We start from the raw sequence: 17,256 nt of genomic DNA on the forward strand, positions 1-17,256 counted from the left end.
CAACGTTAAAACGTGGATCCTGTTTTTATTTATTTATTTTAAAATATTATTCACATACAGCAGTAGCACCAATTTACGGTGAAAAATATTTTTAAGAACATAATAAAAATAACTAAAAAAAATAAAGTTGTGGAATGGCAAAGTCAATTATCTCATTTCATTTAAATGTGCACATACTTATCTTCAAACCAATCTTCTACAAAGAAATCAACCCATGGTTTAAATGGAGTGGCATTATATTTCGTATAGCTCCATAGATCATACATTGTCTTCATTTTGATGTTTTTGCTCGCTAATTCTGTATGCAAAACTTACTCTGCGTACTTTTTCTCTATATATTTACATTATTATTTTATTTTGGTATTTTACAATGGTAAAATAACAAGCTAAGGTCCCATAACAACAAAACTTGAATGAATATAGTTCCAAAAATAAACTCTCCCGTAGGAGTCAGAAGTGATACCTTCCCACCCATCTGTATGATCCATGATCTGCCCTTCCTCTCGTTTCAAAAAAGATTAATTGGGATTAATTTCCTTCAGGGCAAAGATTGGCTTAAGACCTATTTGGACCTGCATTTAAGATCAAGAAGTAACATCAAACCCTCAAATCCTAATTGTTATTTCTGTACATAGACTTGGTGAAGCTGTGGAGCCAAAAAAAGCTATCTCATGCATGACAATTACTTAATCTTGGACATTGCAGAAGCTTAATATTTAAAACATCAATGACAAAATCAACATACATGTTCGTTCAAGTCATGGATTACTTCAGGACCAGAAAAAATACCTCTGTTGATTTGAAATTCAAGTGTTTACTACCCAAGTCATTCATAATACACAAAGCGAAGGGTTATTCCACAAAAATCGAAATTACAAATTATATAACTTCCAATAAAGGAGCATGTTAATCAACAGATGGAGACATTTTAATTTTATCATCATTTAACCAAAGGTTGACTCAAGTTTTAAACTTGAAAAATGTCATTTTGAGGAACAAAAAGGAAAATATGAAACATAACTAATAGCATTGGATGAATAGGAATGAACTTTAAAAATAATGGAAGAATTATGAAAAAATCTAATTCAAATTAAAAACAATAAATTCAGGAAAATGAAAACAACCACTCTTCAAAGCGTGCTCTTCCTTACTTTTTGTTTATCCAATATTTTCATGGCGTGGTACTCTTTAGTTGACTTGTGCTGAACCAGCATAACCCTCCCAAAAGAGCCAGTTCCCAAAGTTTTGATCCTTTCAAATTCATCAAGACCAGCAGTATTCTGAAAAAAATTATGAACTTGCATTTAAACTTAAGGCAAGTAAATAGCATCAAAACACAAAAAGCATCCTTATTTGTTTCATCAAGCTTACCAAACCCAGAAAAGCCAAGGACGTTCAAGAAGATTCTCTAAATCCTCTGGCAAGAAGGATTTGTCAATCACCAAAGGAAATTTCACGTTGTCTCATATTATGCTACATAAATTGGTAGATTTAATATTTTTCATAACATTGTAGGCAGCCATAAATGTATGCCTGTACCAAAACAAGGCAATGAAAAATTTGGCAAGTAAGATTACATCAAAGGGCCATTACATGGAATTTTAAATGAGAAAAAAGTATACTTAATCAAAAGAACTGCTCACTAGTTAAGGATGTTCCAATTTTTTTGTTCCTAATTGGTTCATGGTTTCAATAGTAACAGTGAAAGGTGCCAAGCCGTCAGAAGTTACAATGGCAAGCTCAATCAACCCTAAATAATTCATTCCCTCATTAGAAATTATGCATATGGTTCATGAGGAGTTCTATACTGTTGAAAATTTAACGATTCTTCTTCAAGATTTTTTTTCAAATCTTAACAATGATGGACAATATTTATAAATGCACATATGATGAATGGCACATTGTTTATTGTCAAGTGGTGAAACATTCCCATATATTTTTCAAGCATCTGTGGGTTTGCTTCGTTTTTTTATGAAAATTAATTTTACTTCCCTTCACAAGATGTATGACTTGGGCATGTAATAAATAATTACTTAAATTCTCCCATGTTATGTATCTTCCCACTAATATTAACAATATGATTTTCATAAAAACATTTAAATTCTTTAGTTTCCCGCATGATACATTGGAACTTTGCCTAACAGGTGACTTGCATTGCAAGTAATTTGTATAATGAAGAAAATTTTATTTTCAAAAAAGACTTGCCTAATGACCGAGTGTCTGCGTGACGAGTGATGGGGAGGGGGGTATTCCCGGAGTCATTGTGTGCCTCCTACAGCACTTTGTCCCTACCACTCATTCTACTAGCAACTTAGTTTTGCAAGTGATTACACATTTTTCCAAACTTGTGTTTAGACACATTATTTGTGATCTTTTGGTGCAAAGTTTAATAATATTTTGAGCATAGTTTCAAAAGTGACCCCGAAGAAAAATCTGTAAGAATAAAGCCTCAAAAGAATAAAAAGAACAGTAGAAATGAGAAGTTAGATCATTGAAAATCAGGAACAAGGGGGGGAGTGTCGCTGATCTAGTTTGCACACCAACCATTTGCATTTTTTTCAAGAGCAAGGCCCAAGTTAAGGAGATGGATGCTTCAAAGAGAGTGACAAGAATATCTACGCAACGATCAGGTGTTCTCAACAATATTGAAAGGCTGCATCTCATATGGATAAACAAAAAGAAATCGCTATGAGACACTACTAATGAGAATCATTTGTCAGAAGAGGAAGACGTTTTTTGCCAGACTCGTTAAGAAGATGCCAGGATCATCAACGGAAGAAGAAGTATTAAAGGGGAGGCGCGTGTGTGGTTTGGGAAGTTTAAAAGAAGAGCCATCATCCACAGTATTGTGAGGCATGGTGAAGCAGTCAAAGGCAGCAGAGAACTTCAAAAGTGACTTCCAGAAGCTTGTAGATTCTCAGAGCTATCTGCTGGCACACGTTCATCATTGTGACAAGAGGGGTCTCTTCCACAAAAAGATGTCGAAGCAAACCTATACATGTACATGTACGAGACAACATAGGTCAATGCATTGATTGGCCACAATCTAATGAAAGACTATCTCACACTCCTCTTACGTGTCAATGCAAGTGGCAATTTGAACATTAGATGCTAGCTTACCATTCATGAACCACATGAGCCTTCGAGTGTTAGTGTTAAGTCCTAAACAGAAGGATAAATGTGACGTGGAGGTCATGGGGAACTGTTGCACCAAACATTGAGATGCACCGCATTAAGTGTTGCATTTTCTCAAAATTTCGAAGCTTCGGCAAAAACAAATGCCTCCAGACAGATTTCTTGGAAAAAATAATTAGGATTGAGTCATAGATGGTAAACTAATGATTTTGATTCTATTTGGTTTTCTACGTATTGAATTCTCATTTCAGGTTAGTTCTATCAGCAATGGAGAAAAAGATTAAAGATGACTAATGATCCCAAACACTACATATAAACTTCTTTGAATAAACCTTGGACATAATTTAATTTTTATTGGAATGGAACACATTATTAGTTCTGACCCATCGTGAACAATTGCGAACCAAATTTTAAATGTAAATAGCAGATCAAATTTTACGTCAATTTAGTTAGGTATCTGTAAAGGGCAACACTAAAAATGCTTATCCACCTATGTTTTCCAACCAATGGAATGCAATCTCGAAGAATATGGCATCATAATTACGAGTAACATGTTTATTTACATGATGCAATTTATCTAGCATTGGCAATTTTACTATTCATTACATATAAACACATGAGTTAGTTAAAAGTTACATTTGTTCCAGTTAAAATATGAACACGTTTCTTAAATGGTTATCTATAAATTACAAAAATAAACACTCCCAATTTGTACTAAATTTCAGTGTCAAAAATTGAATGATACAATAAAGGGCCTGTCCAAAAATGTAAGTGAAATGATTTTTCCTGACGTAGCGGACGACTGGAGTGGGACTATTTGTGGTGTGACAAATGGTGAGAAGTCTTCGGAAAGCAACGCAACCCATGTCAGTTAACTGTGGGAATTCACAGAGTGTGGATAGCTGCTAGACTGGACCCCTGTTTGAGGGTTGCATTATGATTTTAAAATGCCACTTTCCATGGAGCAATGATATGCGATCAAATTATTGTGCATTAAACTTGGAAAATTGGGTGCAGGGACCATGGTTAAGGGTGCTTATGGAGATGGAGGAATGTCCCAAGTGATGGTTTTCTGCTTCTGCACAAGATGTCCCGGGAGGGTAGGAGAGGAGGTTGACGATGAGGAATGCCCATCAACGACACAGTTTGATGGAAACGTGCAAAAGGTGAGACAAATGCTCAATTCCGAGTGACCCCCAAGTGTCAGGATGTGTTAGCAGAAGAGTGAAATATTCAGAAAACCACAGTGCACTGCATTCTTACAGAAGAGAGAGAGAGGTGTGCCAAGATGGTCCCCAAGGTGCCGTCGGAAGACTGCAATCTTGCCTTGGACCTCTTCGACCAATGTGAAAGTGACCAGAATAATTTAGAATAGGTGGTCACTGGTGATGAGACATGAATCTTTGACTGCAACCCAAGCACAACCCCTTTAAGCACCATTTTTGGGCCACTGGATTATGTTAAAGAGGCCGTGACGAGGTGCCTGAACGAGATTCCCATCCGTGACTTCCAGTAAGCGTACCAGAAGGGTGGCAGAGGCACTGGCGTGTTCATGCACAATGGTGATCTTTTGAAGAGGTTTAGTAATTGTGTCTTGATCTGCAATAAAGTTTCCCCCAATTTATTCTACTGATATTTTGGGATGGATCATGGCCTGGCCTATGTACATATTTAAAGGCAATATTCTGAAATATTTCACTATTAATGCCTATTTGACAAAAAAATATTTTAAAAAAGTAACTAAAAGAAAAAACTTTTTCAGCTCTTCATCTTTCATTTCCAGAGGAAAGACTCTCAGTCTCCATTTTGCCGCAAAACAAAGACGACTATCTATCTCTATAAGGCATATGCAACTCAAAGCTAGTCCCAAACAAATTTTAATCATCTTGCAAATATATGAAAGTAAATTAGCACAAGTCCTAGACTTTACCATGAAAGAATTTAATCACACCCATCACTCTTCAGACAATTATATTATTTGCCATCAATCAGCACAGTTATTGTGCATTATCATTTGTTTACAGGTCTATTACCCAATGTAATATTTTCATGTTTCTAATAGCAATGGCAAAACACGCCCACTCACCAATTCTATTTAAATAATAAAAACTCAGAAATAATGATTATCTCGTTGCCACTAACTGATAATCACAACCAAGATTTTCCTTAATTAACTTTTAAGGTGCCAACTCAGTTTCAAGAGCAAAAGACTTAAACCACCATCACAGAATAAAATTCAAGGGTCCAAAAAAATTATCATCAGCATTTGCTCACGTTCACTTGTAGTTTCACGGAGGTTCATACATTATTCACCCGTGTACATGTCATTTCGCTCAAAGCAAAATCCTTACTGCCATGGCCCAGCCCACAGGCAAGCAATCATTAATTTCCCTGGCTTTTCCTTCAACACAAAATGCTTAGAATGAACTCCACTTACACACTAAGTGACATGTGAATGCCATTAAAAAGTGCAAATAAACCAAATTCGAACTTCATAAAAACAAACATGAATTAAGACCATTTAGGTGCAGTCATGTTGGAGCACAAATATCTTCCAAATGCCCTTCGCTAAGGATACTGATGTTACTTAATGTTTGACCTTCAGGTATTTACCCTTACCTCAACAAATTCCCAAGGAAAATAATATCTGTGCATCAAAAACTATCACAAATTTAGCAAAAATATGAAACATGCAGAGTATAATTATTATAGCTGTTAATGCATTGTTTATGAAAAAATGGCTTTCAAATTGTAAATTCAAACAATACTAATTCTACAAGGGCATTCCAATACCCAAAAAACCTCTCAAGCATTGATATCAGCTGCCAAGTCAAACTTGACAAACTAAAGAAAATATAGAACTAAAGTCTATGTATTTAACATCATGCATAACATTGAGGAAGAGAAGACTTCATATATCCAAACCTACTGTCGGGTTCTTTTTCCATTCTTCTTCAAATTCATCCTTGGCTTTCTCAAGGAATTCCTTCACTGAAAAATTAAAAAAAAGGTAAAGATAAAAGGGAATACCACCATGAATTGACAACATTTGCTTTAACAGCTGCTCAACAAATGAACTCATAACTTTAACCTAAATTCCATCCATTTATAATATGGCGCTACATGTGCTAAACTACTATTAATTCATAATGAATGGGAAAGTGGTATCAGCTAAAATAAACTGTTAAATTTAAGAGAAAAGAGAATGCTAACAACTTTCAGTAAATATCTAAAAGTATGCCATTCAAAACACTGCATACGAGTAGACAATTGCAATGAACAGCAAACAATGTAGAAATGTAGTAATGGAGAAACATATATTGAACGATGGATTTTATACCACAATTTTGCGACAAGGTAATTTGGTGAGAATTCTCCCACTCTCCTTGTAAGCTAACAGTTAACTTAGTCACCAATCTCATTGTTTGTTAGCAAACAGGAATGGCATACGAATGTTGAACAAAATGAAGGAAGGAAGTACGTGGATTTGAAGAGGGGCTTGTTGTAGAGCAGGATGTTGGGTTGCCTTTTGCCTGGAGGGATAAGATATATATTTGCTAGTTGTGTCTATCCAACACCTACCTTAACAGGCATATTACCTATAATTATAATAACGACCAACCCCTTTCTGGCTCTCATCTCCTGCACTCTACATCACTCTATAAATAGCACTCCACTAACATTCTAAGTTCCTGTTCCAACTAATTTGATCTTCTTCTTCTACGTCTTCTGTTCTTCTGCCGTCGGTTTTACTTTGCCACAGTTTCGTGAGATGACGACCGCGAGACCCTAGCCTCCCCTGCTGCCGTGGACCACACAAGGCCAATCGGGCCGAGTCCCATGGTTGCCACGACTCATATTCACTCTCCTGTCCATCATTATTCTAAGGAATGACTATTGAGGTGGTTCCCTGTTGCCTTCCTCGAGAGTGTTTTTAATGTGATACCATCACTAATTGGCGGCTGCCCCACTTGGGTTAGACAGAGGAACAGATGCTGCATGGACTACCTTTCGTCTCGCTCCTAACCTTTGACTTATCTGGCTTGGGAGATCCCCTAAGGAGCAATTTTCATTGCTCCTGCCAGCACAGCTCTAGGGTTCATTGGAATGCACAAACCCTTCCACCAAGTCATGGGAGGGAGAGCCTTACACGACCAAGTCCATGGGAGGGAGAATTCAGCTGCTCTCCTCAAAATCTTACGGTTAAATCATTCTCCCATTGTCAACAAGAATCCAGCAATCTTTAACTTCAAATATCATATTCCCTGTTTCTGGAGACTTAAAAGAACCCGAGCAGAACTATAGAAACCCATTGCAGTCTACACAGAATGTCATTTAGTCAAAAATAATCAATAAGGAATATTCGAGGTCTATCCAAGACTGAGAATTATTCTGAATGAGAGATGGTATAAAAATTTTCAGCCAATCAGGTACATCAAGCTAGTAAACTTAATTGATTTACAGCACAATTTTAATGACTAACATTTAGTGGCCAACATTTAGCCCACCATACCAACCCCGACACCAAATTTAATATAAATTAACTTTTTAGAAATGCATAATGAGGACACCTCCATGTCAGATAGTGAATTGGAATTGATTTCAGGGCAACTTTGTGAATTAACACATTCTATGGACTGTAGAACATGCACATCAATGATGACTCGTTAATTCAGAATTGTAATGCCCATGTACTTAATTATTTCGAGAAAACTTAACGTCCCGTTAAGAGAGGTATTAAGTGTCTGCCATTAGCAAAATAATTCTTAATGAAATGAGAATTACACGAGTAAATAAGATGCAACATCAACACCCATCACATTTAAGTAATACAACCCTCTCCTGGTATCAAGGCAGCAAAAAATATCACACTTTCTCACAATTATCCCCGGGTGGAATGCAGGAAATGCCTATAGAAGTACTTTCACTGACTGGAAATTCAAAGAAATTAAATTCTTAGCACAATTATTAGGTTAAGTAGTTGACAAGCAAGGCACGTTTGTGTCCACAGAATATTTAATTTCTTGTACTGAAATAGTGGCATTACAGCTAGTTTTTTGAAAACACAACATACCTCGCTCTGCATACCCCACATTCATTTGACCAAGGTCCGTTTGTGCCATTTACTGCTTGACTTTGTCAATCTATCTTTCATTTTACATTTTGTGTGATATGGCATGTGATTACTGAATTGTATATTCGGCACTTGCACGTAACAAAAATTACAACTATTACATTATGGTTGGCATTTGCAGCTCTAAGGATCCAATAGCACAACTTTGCTATTCGATGGCTACGTCACAACTGTTAGATTTCACAAATTTACCAAAATAGTCCAACAAGACCTCTGGCTTCTGGCGGTATTTCTATTTATAGATCAACTTGGTATTTTTAACCCATTTTAAATTTGGGTGTGATATAGCAATTTCATAGTGACAAAGGCGTACAGTTTACAAAATTATAACCTCATCCTAAGCACATATTGTCTAAACAGCTCATTCACTCATAAGTACCACATTAACTAATTCCACAGTAGGGCATACAGAGTAATTCCAAGGTAGGTTTTGGATGAACACAACTACTACATAAATATTTTGTGACTCCTAACAAAACACAACCCAACATCCTACTCCACATACAACCAGCCCCTCTTCACCTCTGTATAATTCATTCCTCCCTTTATGCCATCCATGATCCCTATGCTATTCCTGCCCTTTCCTCGTTTGCCCAACATTCTCCCCTCTATTACTCTCTTCAACATACCACTGCCGATCAACACGCCCTTCATCCATCTTTCCTACTTCCTGATCTGATTTCTCCCAACAATCCTCTCTCCTCACCCAAAATACCTAGCACTTCCTCATTGTTTTCCTTTCGGTCCATTTCACCTTCTCCACACACATTTTTCAAAACCTCCAATCTGCGTATAACCTCCTGCTTTAGTGACAACGTTTCCTTGCCGTACATAACTACGCCCCAAACAAAGTTTTCACATGTCTTTTCTAAACATCCTTACTCGAGGTCCTCGTTATCAACTCCCTCCTCCTAGAAAAGACTTCTTTACCTTGTGCAATTCTTCTCCTTAGGTCCCTACTACTTGGGACCATTGTGGTCCATAGCACTTCCAAGATACTGAAACGGTTCCATCTGCCTTTGCCCTCCTCTTTTAACGCTTAACTTAGCCTTTATCTTTCTATAAAACCGCATAACCTTCTTTTCATGTAAATGTATTCTCACCCCATATCTGTGGCACTGAATTTCCGATTCACTCAGCAATGCTTGCAACCCCTTGGCTAACTGACAAACTATAGCTTGATCATCAGCAACTGATTTTACGAATTCTCCGCCGACTTTCATTCACACTCCACATATACAGGTACGTTGAACAGGAGAGGTGATATAGACAACCCTGCCGTACTCCTCTTCCTAACACTGCCATCTAGACACTCCATCTCCCACCTGAGCTGTCTGAGACATGCACCGGTGGCGGAATAGCTTCCTGCCCCTCCAATATATTCCTCTTTTCTGAAATATATTCATTCGCTTTTCCAAATTCACTGTATCAAACGCCTTTTCGAAATCTAAGAAACAGGCAAATACGTCCTGATTGTATTCTATATTCCTCGAAATTAGCGATCTTATTACTGCAATGGCAACACCCGTACCTCTTCCCTTTCTGAACCAGAACATAATCACCTAAGTAATCAATTTCCCTGCTCTACATCCTCTTGTAGATGATCCAGAGAACCTTCTTAGCTATATACAAAATCAAACATTGTTCTGTAGTCCTTAAATGATGTAGCCTTTACCTTTTTGAATTAATAACTAACACTGATCTGAAGAAGTCTTCCGGCCAGATTCCTTTCTCATTAATGCTACGGATTAGTTTATATAGACTATTCCTCCCACATATTTCCAAATCTTTAATCGCGAGCAATTAACATTGCTCCTGCCAGCACAGCTCTAGAGGTCATCGGAACGCACAAGACCTTCCACCACGCCAATGTGTTAGTCCACAGGAGGGCATTGGGATTTATGGCAAGAACGTATAAAGGATTGTATTAAGACATTGATAGAATGTAAAAAGGCGTGAGAATTCATTATACACGTCAATTATCTTACCACTCTCAGCTGAATCAGCCTTCCTATTGGTTGCAGGGGCATTTCCCATTTTCTCACCAAAACTATTCGATTTTCAGCGATTATTCACGATGAGGCAGTGTACAAGGGGCACTGTCCTTATTTAGTAACTTATGCGCACCACTTAAGGATAATCTTGCTATGGTTTGGAGCAATTTTGTAGGTGAATGACTAAACTACTCCCGACTGCATCAAACTTCCGTAATAATAAATTGAGACAACTTTCCACATTTAGAAATGACACTAAATGAAGTAGGCGTAGCCACTCTCCGGCAACAGCGATGTTCCCTAATACACACTCATAAGACTACACAACCAGTCTTCCGTACAAGGCAAGGGCCGCCCACTCCCGTAATAAGACCTTTAATTCTATTTTCTTTGGGAACCCCGCTCGAAGATAGGGCTGTTTTACAATTAAACACGACGTAGTTACATTATTCGTTGATAAACAGCGCTGGCAACACATTGCTGCTGTGTGGCTCACATTCCGTCTCATATATATTACTATCCTACTCCGCATTCTCGATAACGTATTCCACGTAATACCCATTTCATACATTTTATATTATATTTTATTACCAAAACGAAGCCCCAACATTTGGAAATGACTTTGGTGATGTTCGCAAGCAAGAAAAGAACCTGCATTGGCTAATACATATTTATTGTACAGCGAAACGCATGAAAGTTCAATTGAAAACCACAAATTATTAATAATTTAAGAATTGCCTCACATGTAAATACCTATTTTTGCCACGATCTTTACAAAAGGACTGCTAATTTTTACAGGAAGCCCTAAAATCTTCCAAAGATGCTACTTTATTTTCTAGTAATTGGCTCTGCAGTAAAATTAAAGAATTGTACCAGAATTGTGGCATTATGCAAGGCATTGTGTGCTTGAGAAAAATGCATATGAAATCCAATCAAGTTACAGTTGAAGGATAAGCTTTCTTTTCGATAATTCATTCTACATCTACAAAATACCCCGCAAGCGGCCGCAAGGGCGTGTGGCGGGGGGTGTTGGGTCACCACCCGTAAAAAAAGAACAATACTACATGCAAAATCAACAGCATGGAAAACTACGCTCACAGCGGCGCACACACTCATGCAAAAATCCCTTCATCCAACACTGATGCAAACACAAATATTATAAACCAACAGACAACTGCACCCCAGGATGCAGCACGAAAGCCATCCAACAACACGCAAGCCAGGACACAACAAGCAAGAATGCAAAACTCCACCACCACATGAACATTCAATACCAAACGCTCTCCCCCCGAGGAGACTGTGAAAGGCAGGGAAAGCGACCCAACGTTGCAGGTATGGCTATGAATACTGCAATTACAAAAAAATAATTAAAATGACAGTAGCACGAAAAGGTTGTAAAAAAAACAAACATTTTAGTAAAATTTTCCACTACCAGCCAAAAGGTTATCTCTTATTTGATGGGAAAACCCCATGTGGAAAAGACATCCCCAGGAGGCATTTGAGGAACCATTAAGTAGTGCAATAGTGCAGTGTTCACTGCCTGAATAATGTGAAAGTGACGGCAATGGATAAAAAAATATATCATCTGCAAAAAATATAGGCCAATATTATTCATGTCCAATCTTTAGAAAATGTGAAAGTAAATAACTGAGTGCGATCTGAAGAATCAGAAACAAGTAGTGAATTAATGCCCAGGGTTAATAAAGGCAGTCAATGAAAAAATAATAAGTAGTTAATTTTGTTTATCTCTATACAACACTGCTTATTGGACACTTCAATGATAATTGAAAGAAAAAAATCGCAAAATTAAGTCTATGAGCGATACCTGAGCCAACATGTGGCATAAAACACATATTGCAATGGTACTGTAACAATATCTCGAGCATACCGCAAACAGAACCAGTATTTCACTAACCGAGACAAGTAGAACCAATGCTTCATTAATCGACTTCCGAATGAGTATAATATAGTTATTTTACATATGAAATAAAATTTGATGATTAATAATGCTAAAAATGATTCCCTAATTCACTGGCAATATATGCGCGTGAGTTCGTTACGTGTAAATCTTATTACGCAACTTACTCACCTCTCTATTACCCTCGGAGAGTTGAATTCCCCTTCATTCACAGCCGAACACCCAACATCTTCTAGTTGCCATAGCTGAATAATGGAATATTCAACAGGAAAAGATTACACTAAACTCTACTTCTTCTGAAACTCGCAAAATTGGATTTTTCCCGGGTAGACGCTTCCTTCCTCCCGCTTCCTCTCATTTAGAAAGAGGGGGGGGGGTCTGTGGCCTTCTCTTAGTTGAAAAATCCTCTCACAGGTGGCTAAAAAATGGACAGGCCACTGTCACAGTCCTGCTTCATTCCGTCCATGTGTGATATCAGCGACATTACCCTGGATTAATACGGGAATAGGAAAAACCAAGCAGGAGAAATGAATTACGATTGGCGTAATATTAGCGAGGAAATTGTTCAAAATGATAGATGATTGATGACTGAAATAACCGTTTTACTGAAAGAAAGGCAAAAAATAGATTAGTTTGTTATAAAATCTTGGGCGCGTGTACTCGAGCATGTGAAACAATTCACTTTTTGGGTAAGTGTTTTGGATGAGGGTTGGGTCGGTGGTGGGGACATCAAAATAAAAATTCCAAGAGTTTCAGTAGGATTTACAAAGTGACTGGAGTTGATGGCGGGCAACCTAAATGATGTTAAGAAAAAACAATTGAAAACTTCAATTAGGTTATTAATTTTGCTTGGTTCGAAATCTTGGACGAGACAGAACCGTGTATTGGTGGCCTTAGAGTTGCAAATGTGAATAAGAATGGAAAAATATAAAATGGATGGATAGGAGGACAAACGGTGAAGTACTAGGCAGGATAGGGGAAGAGGAAGAGTTGCTGGGAGAAACCCAAAGTTGAAAGGTTAAAAAGTTGCAGGAGATACTGGGAGGCAATGGACTGATGGGAGTAATTGTGGGGAGAATTTGGGGAAAGTGAGATAGCGGTAGGAGTGGAATGGGAATTTTGGTTTGTTTAAATGAGGTAGAAAGTTGCAGGGCTAAAAATATAGTTATTTCAATATAGGGTTTATTTTGTAGCATGCTATTCAGGGCTTATGACAACTTAAGTCCGTAGAGTCATCAGATGGCTATTGTAAGCCGTTAGACTACAATTAATGTTAAGTATGGTTTTAACTCAAATCACTGCAGCAAGGAGATGGAGGATGATTTGTAAAGAAAAAACTGCAGAATAAACTTTGTCAAGCATATCTTTCCCCCAACACATTAATCTTCTATAATATTCATTTGATAAAAAATAGCCTGCTGTATTGACATGCTTTCATCCCTGTCATTTCTTTCCCTGCACCTTCTTTCTCTTCTTTCACTGTGCTAAGGTTACTTTTTTGAGTAGTGTTGCTCTGCAGTGATTTTCTCTCGGTAGATCCCCAGGGTGTAGCGCTTTCATCGGGAATAGCTTCAACTTCTTCTGCAGTCAGCTCATTTGCAATCTCCTCTACTTCACAAGTCGTATAATTTTCAGATATTCTGTCTCTGAAACTGATCGATTGTCACTTTCCAGCTCCTGTTCTTGCTGCAATCAATGCATGGATATTAGAATGAATAAAATTGCTCTAATTTAAATTACTGAGAGCAGCAATTGAACAATTTCAATATAGTACTTTGCAATTAATTGCTCTTTTCCCGAACATTACCGAAAGCATTATGGTAACATTCAATACTATGGACACCCCTTGTTGGCTCTCGTCCCCGCCGCTGTATATTATTCTATAATTATCACTCCAGTAATCCCCACATAATCGTAAAATCAGTTAGGTGCGCTGATGACCAAGCTTTAGTTTGTCAGTCAGCCAAGGGGTTGCAAGCAATCCTGAGTGAATAGGAAATTCAGTGCGACAGGTATGGGATGAGAATCAATATTAATAAAACAAAGGTTATACGATTTCCTAGGAAGAAAAAAGCTAAGCTGAATAATAAATAGGGGGGCAAAAACTGGAGCAGGTAGAACAGTTTACGTATCTCGGAAGTGTGTTTGACCAACATGGTCAAAGTAGTAGGGACGTTAGGAGAAGAATTGCGCTAGGTAAAGAGGCTTTCACAAGGAGGAGGGAGTTGATGTGAGGGACATTGAGGAAGGATATTAAGAAAATACTCGTAAAAACTTTGATAAGGAGCATAGCTATGTAGAGTGCGGAAACATCTTTGAAGCTGGAGGATGGAAAGAGATTGGAGGCTTTTAAAATGTGGGTGTGGAGAGGAATGGAGAAGGTGAAATTGACCGTAAAGAAATCAAATATATTTATTTTATATAAATTTTTATTTATTTTTTTTTCATCGCAATTGGGCGATTTTCCTGGTGGCAATGGTCAAGTTTGATCAAAGATAACTCTTGCAGTGAAAATTACATACATACACGCACTATAAAAATAGGTAAGAGACAAAATATTCTTACATACAATGACACTTCCACATCACATACAAAATGCCATCCACTTCACATATAAACAATATTTTAATAACTACAATGAAGTTAATTACCCAGTGGCTGCTTTACATTTATACTTAAAACTTCTAAAATTGGATGTAAAGGGCTCAAACAAACCTCCAGGCAGCTGGTTCCAATCAATTATAGTTCTATTTTAAAAAAGAGTATTTTTTCTAATTTGTTTTTTGGGTCCTTATTTTTATTTTGAAACTATGGTCGTTTTTTCCCTTAAAGTTAGGCTTTTCTATCCCTCATTATTGCAGGGATAAATCTTCCCACGCTTTGTCCTTTTTAACAATTCTATGCATCGCGCCTATCCTACTCCTTTTCCTTCCATTTTTCAAACTCTACCATTTCAGAGATTCTCAAACTGTAACATTTCTGTGACACTATCTGTTCTTTTGTACCTTCCGAGTACATATCTTACTGTCTTTCTTTGAACTTTTTCTATCTTTTTAATATTTCCCACCTCATATGGATCCCATACTATGGAGGAGTATTCTAGGATAGGGATAACCAGTACATTATATGCTTTTTCTTTTGTGGCTAAACTACTTCCTTTTAAATTTCTCATTACCCAATGCAATGCTTTAAATGCCTTCTGTGTCAAATTATCTACTTGGACCCCCACCCAAGATCCCTAGTTAAGTAAATGTCTAAATATTTGCATTGACTGGTACATGGGATTCTTTCTCCAAAGAGGGTGTAAATTTCTTTTTCTGCATTCTTTTTATTTGAAAAATGTGTATGCTTACTCTTACTTATATTAATGCCTATATTATTATTTGTAACCCAGTCACCAAGGCGAGCGATGTCATTTCATTTACTTGCTCTATCCATCTGTATACAATGCAGTTATCAGCAAAGAGTCTTATTTGGGAATGTTAATTGTTTGGGTAGATCGTTTACGTAAATTAGGAAGAGTAATGGCCCTAGAACACTGCCTTGTAAAACTCCTGCTAAAACGCTCACTTCATTTGAAAATGTATCCTCTAATTTTACTCTTTGAGTTGTCTTTAAGGAAATTTTTATCTATATTTTTACCCTCAACCCCAATGGTAACGAATCCAACTTTAACAAAATTTATCGTAAGGCACTCAGTCAAAAGCTGTCAAAAAATCAGCAATTACTGCATCCACATCCTTTCCTTCATCTATATATATTGGCGCTGATATAATGGCTTAATGCCAAAAGCCGCGTTTCACACGAGTATCCCGTTCTAAACCCATGTTGGTGTTTGAATAGCCATCTGTCACTTGTCCAACATTCCCGAATGTAGTCAGCGATTCTTTTTTCCATTATTTTGCAAACAACTGAGGTTATGCTTACCGGTCTATAATTGTTGGCTATTGTTTTATCCCTTTTCTTGAAAATCGGGGTAATATTTGCTTTTTTCCAGTCATTGGGCAAGGCATCATTATTTAAAGTTACTTTGAATAGATGACTCAGGTACAAAGCAATTGCGGTATTACCCAGTTTTAGAATGTCAATTGAGATATTATCCGGTCCCACTGACTTATTTTCCTCATCCTCCTTATTTTTTTCACAAAATATGAGTTCTCTACGATAATACTGTTTGTCGAGGGCAGTGAGCTATTTGGTGCTATTATGCTGATGAAGTTCTCTGTCGTTTCTGAGCTATTTAGGCAAGCCTTATTTTCCTTTTTGTTTTCTATTCCCTGGAAAACATCCGTAAAGCAGGAGTTGAACATATCTGCTATTTCTACCGTGACTGTTACAATACCATTTTCCTTAGTTTTTAATATGTTCACGCTTTCCCTGTTATCTTTCCTCATTCTCATGTATCTATAAAATTTCATTGCATTGTCTTTCGACATTGCATCTATAAGAAATTTTTCCTTTGCCTCCTTCTTTTCCCTATTTAGGTTCCGGACCAAGGTCCTGTAATGGTGTTATATTTCTTTACTTTCATTCTTTAATCTGTGTGCCTTTCTTACCGCTCTCTTTAGTTTTTTTTTATGGTTTTGTTGAAGTACTCCGGATCCATGTTCTGTTTCAACATTTTTTATGGGAACATACTTCATTTGCCCTTCAAGAATTATTTCTTTGAATGTTTCCCTTATTTTCTCCACGGTCGCTCCACTAGCTGCCCATCCAGGAAACTTGCCCCTTAAAAATTCCTGGAACCCTTCCCTATCTGCCCAGGTATATTGCCAAATTTTCTTTTCATCCCCCATACCTCCTTTTGTTGATGTATACCAGTCCATTTGAACAAACACTGCTGCGTGATCACTTATTCCCGGAAAGACATCTATACTAAGGATAGGGTTTGGAGATCTAAGTAGAAAAACGTCGAGCGTAATTTCTCCCCTAGTGGGCTTATTTACTACCCGACTAAACCCTTCGTGGTTAATGAGGCGATTTACCAGATCTTGTGCCTGCCCACCACCCGCTGTTTTGCCCCCCCACCCGTTTTCTGGAAGGTTTAAATCCCCTGCTATGATGATGTTATCTTG

The 17,256-nt window shown here is 37.4% G+C and overlaps 1 protein-coding gene across 3 annotated transcripts in view; it reads right to left on the bottom strand.

Annotated features, from left to right (window-relative positions):
• The window catches only part of LOC139694910 (cAMP-dependent protein kinase catalytic subunit 1-like), a 37,925-nt gene extending 27,311 nt beyond the window's left edge, over positions 1 to 10,614 (bottom strand). For 2 of the 3 annotated variants that reach the window (XM_071593408.1, XM_071593409.1), the window contains exons 1-3: positions 10,258 to 10,614; positions 6,065 to 6,126; positions 1,152 to 1,280 (exon numbers count right to left, since the gene is read on the bottom strand). In XM_071593408.1, the coding sequence (XP_071449509.1) occupies positions 1,152 to 1,280; positions 6,065 to 6,126; positions 10,258 to 10,306 (240 nt within the window). In that variant the 5' untranslated portion in view covers positions 10,307 to 10,614. Of the gene's footprint in view, positions 1 to 1,151; positions 1,281 to 1,371; positions 1,534 to 6,064; positions 6,127 to 10,257 lie in introns of all 3 variants that reach the window. The other variant, XM_071593410.1, reaches the window with a different exon arrangement.
• Positions 10,615 to 17,256: the final 6,642 nt, after the last annotated feature.

Source organism: Hetaerina americana, unplaced genomic scaffold, assembly GCF_022747635.1.
Source record: "Hetaerina americana unplaced genomic scaffold, ioHetAmer1.1.p SCAF_6, whole genome shotgun sequence".
Lineage (NCBI taxonomy): Eukaryota > Metazoa > Arthropoda > Insecta > Odonata > Calopterygidae > Hetaerina > Hetaerina americana.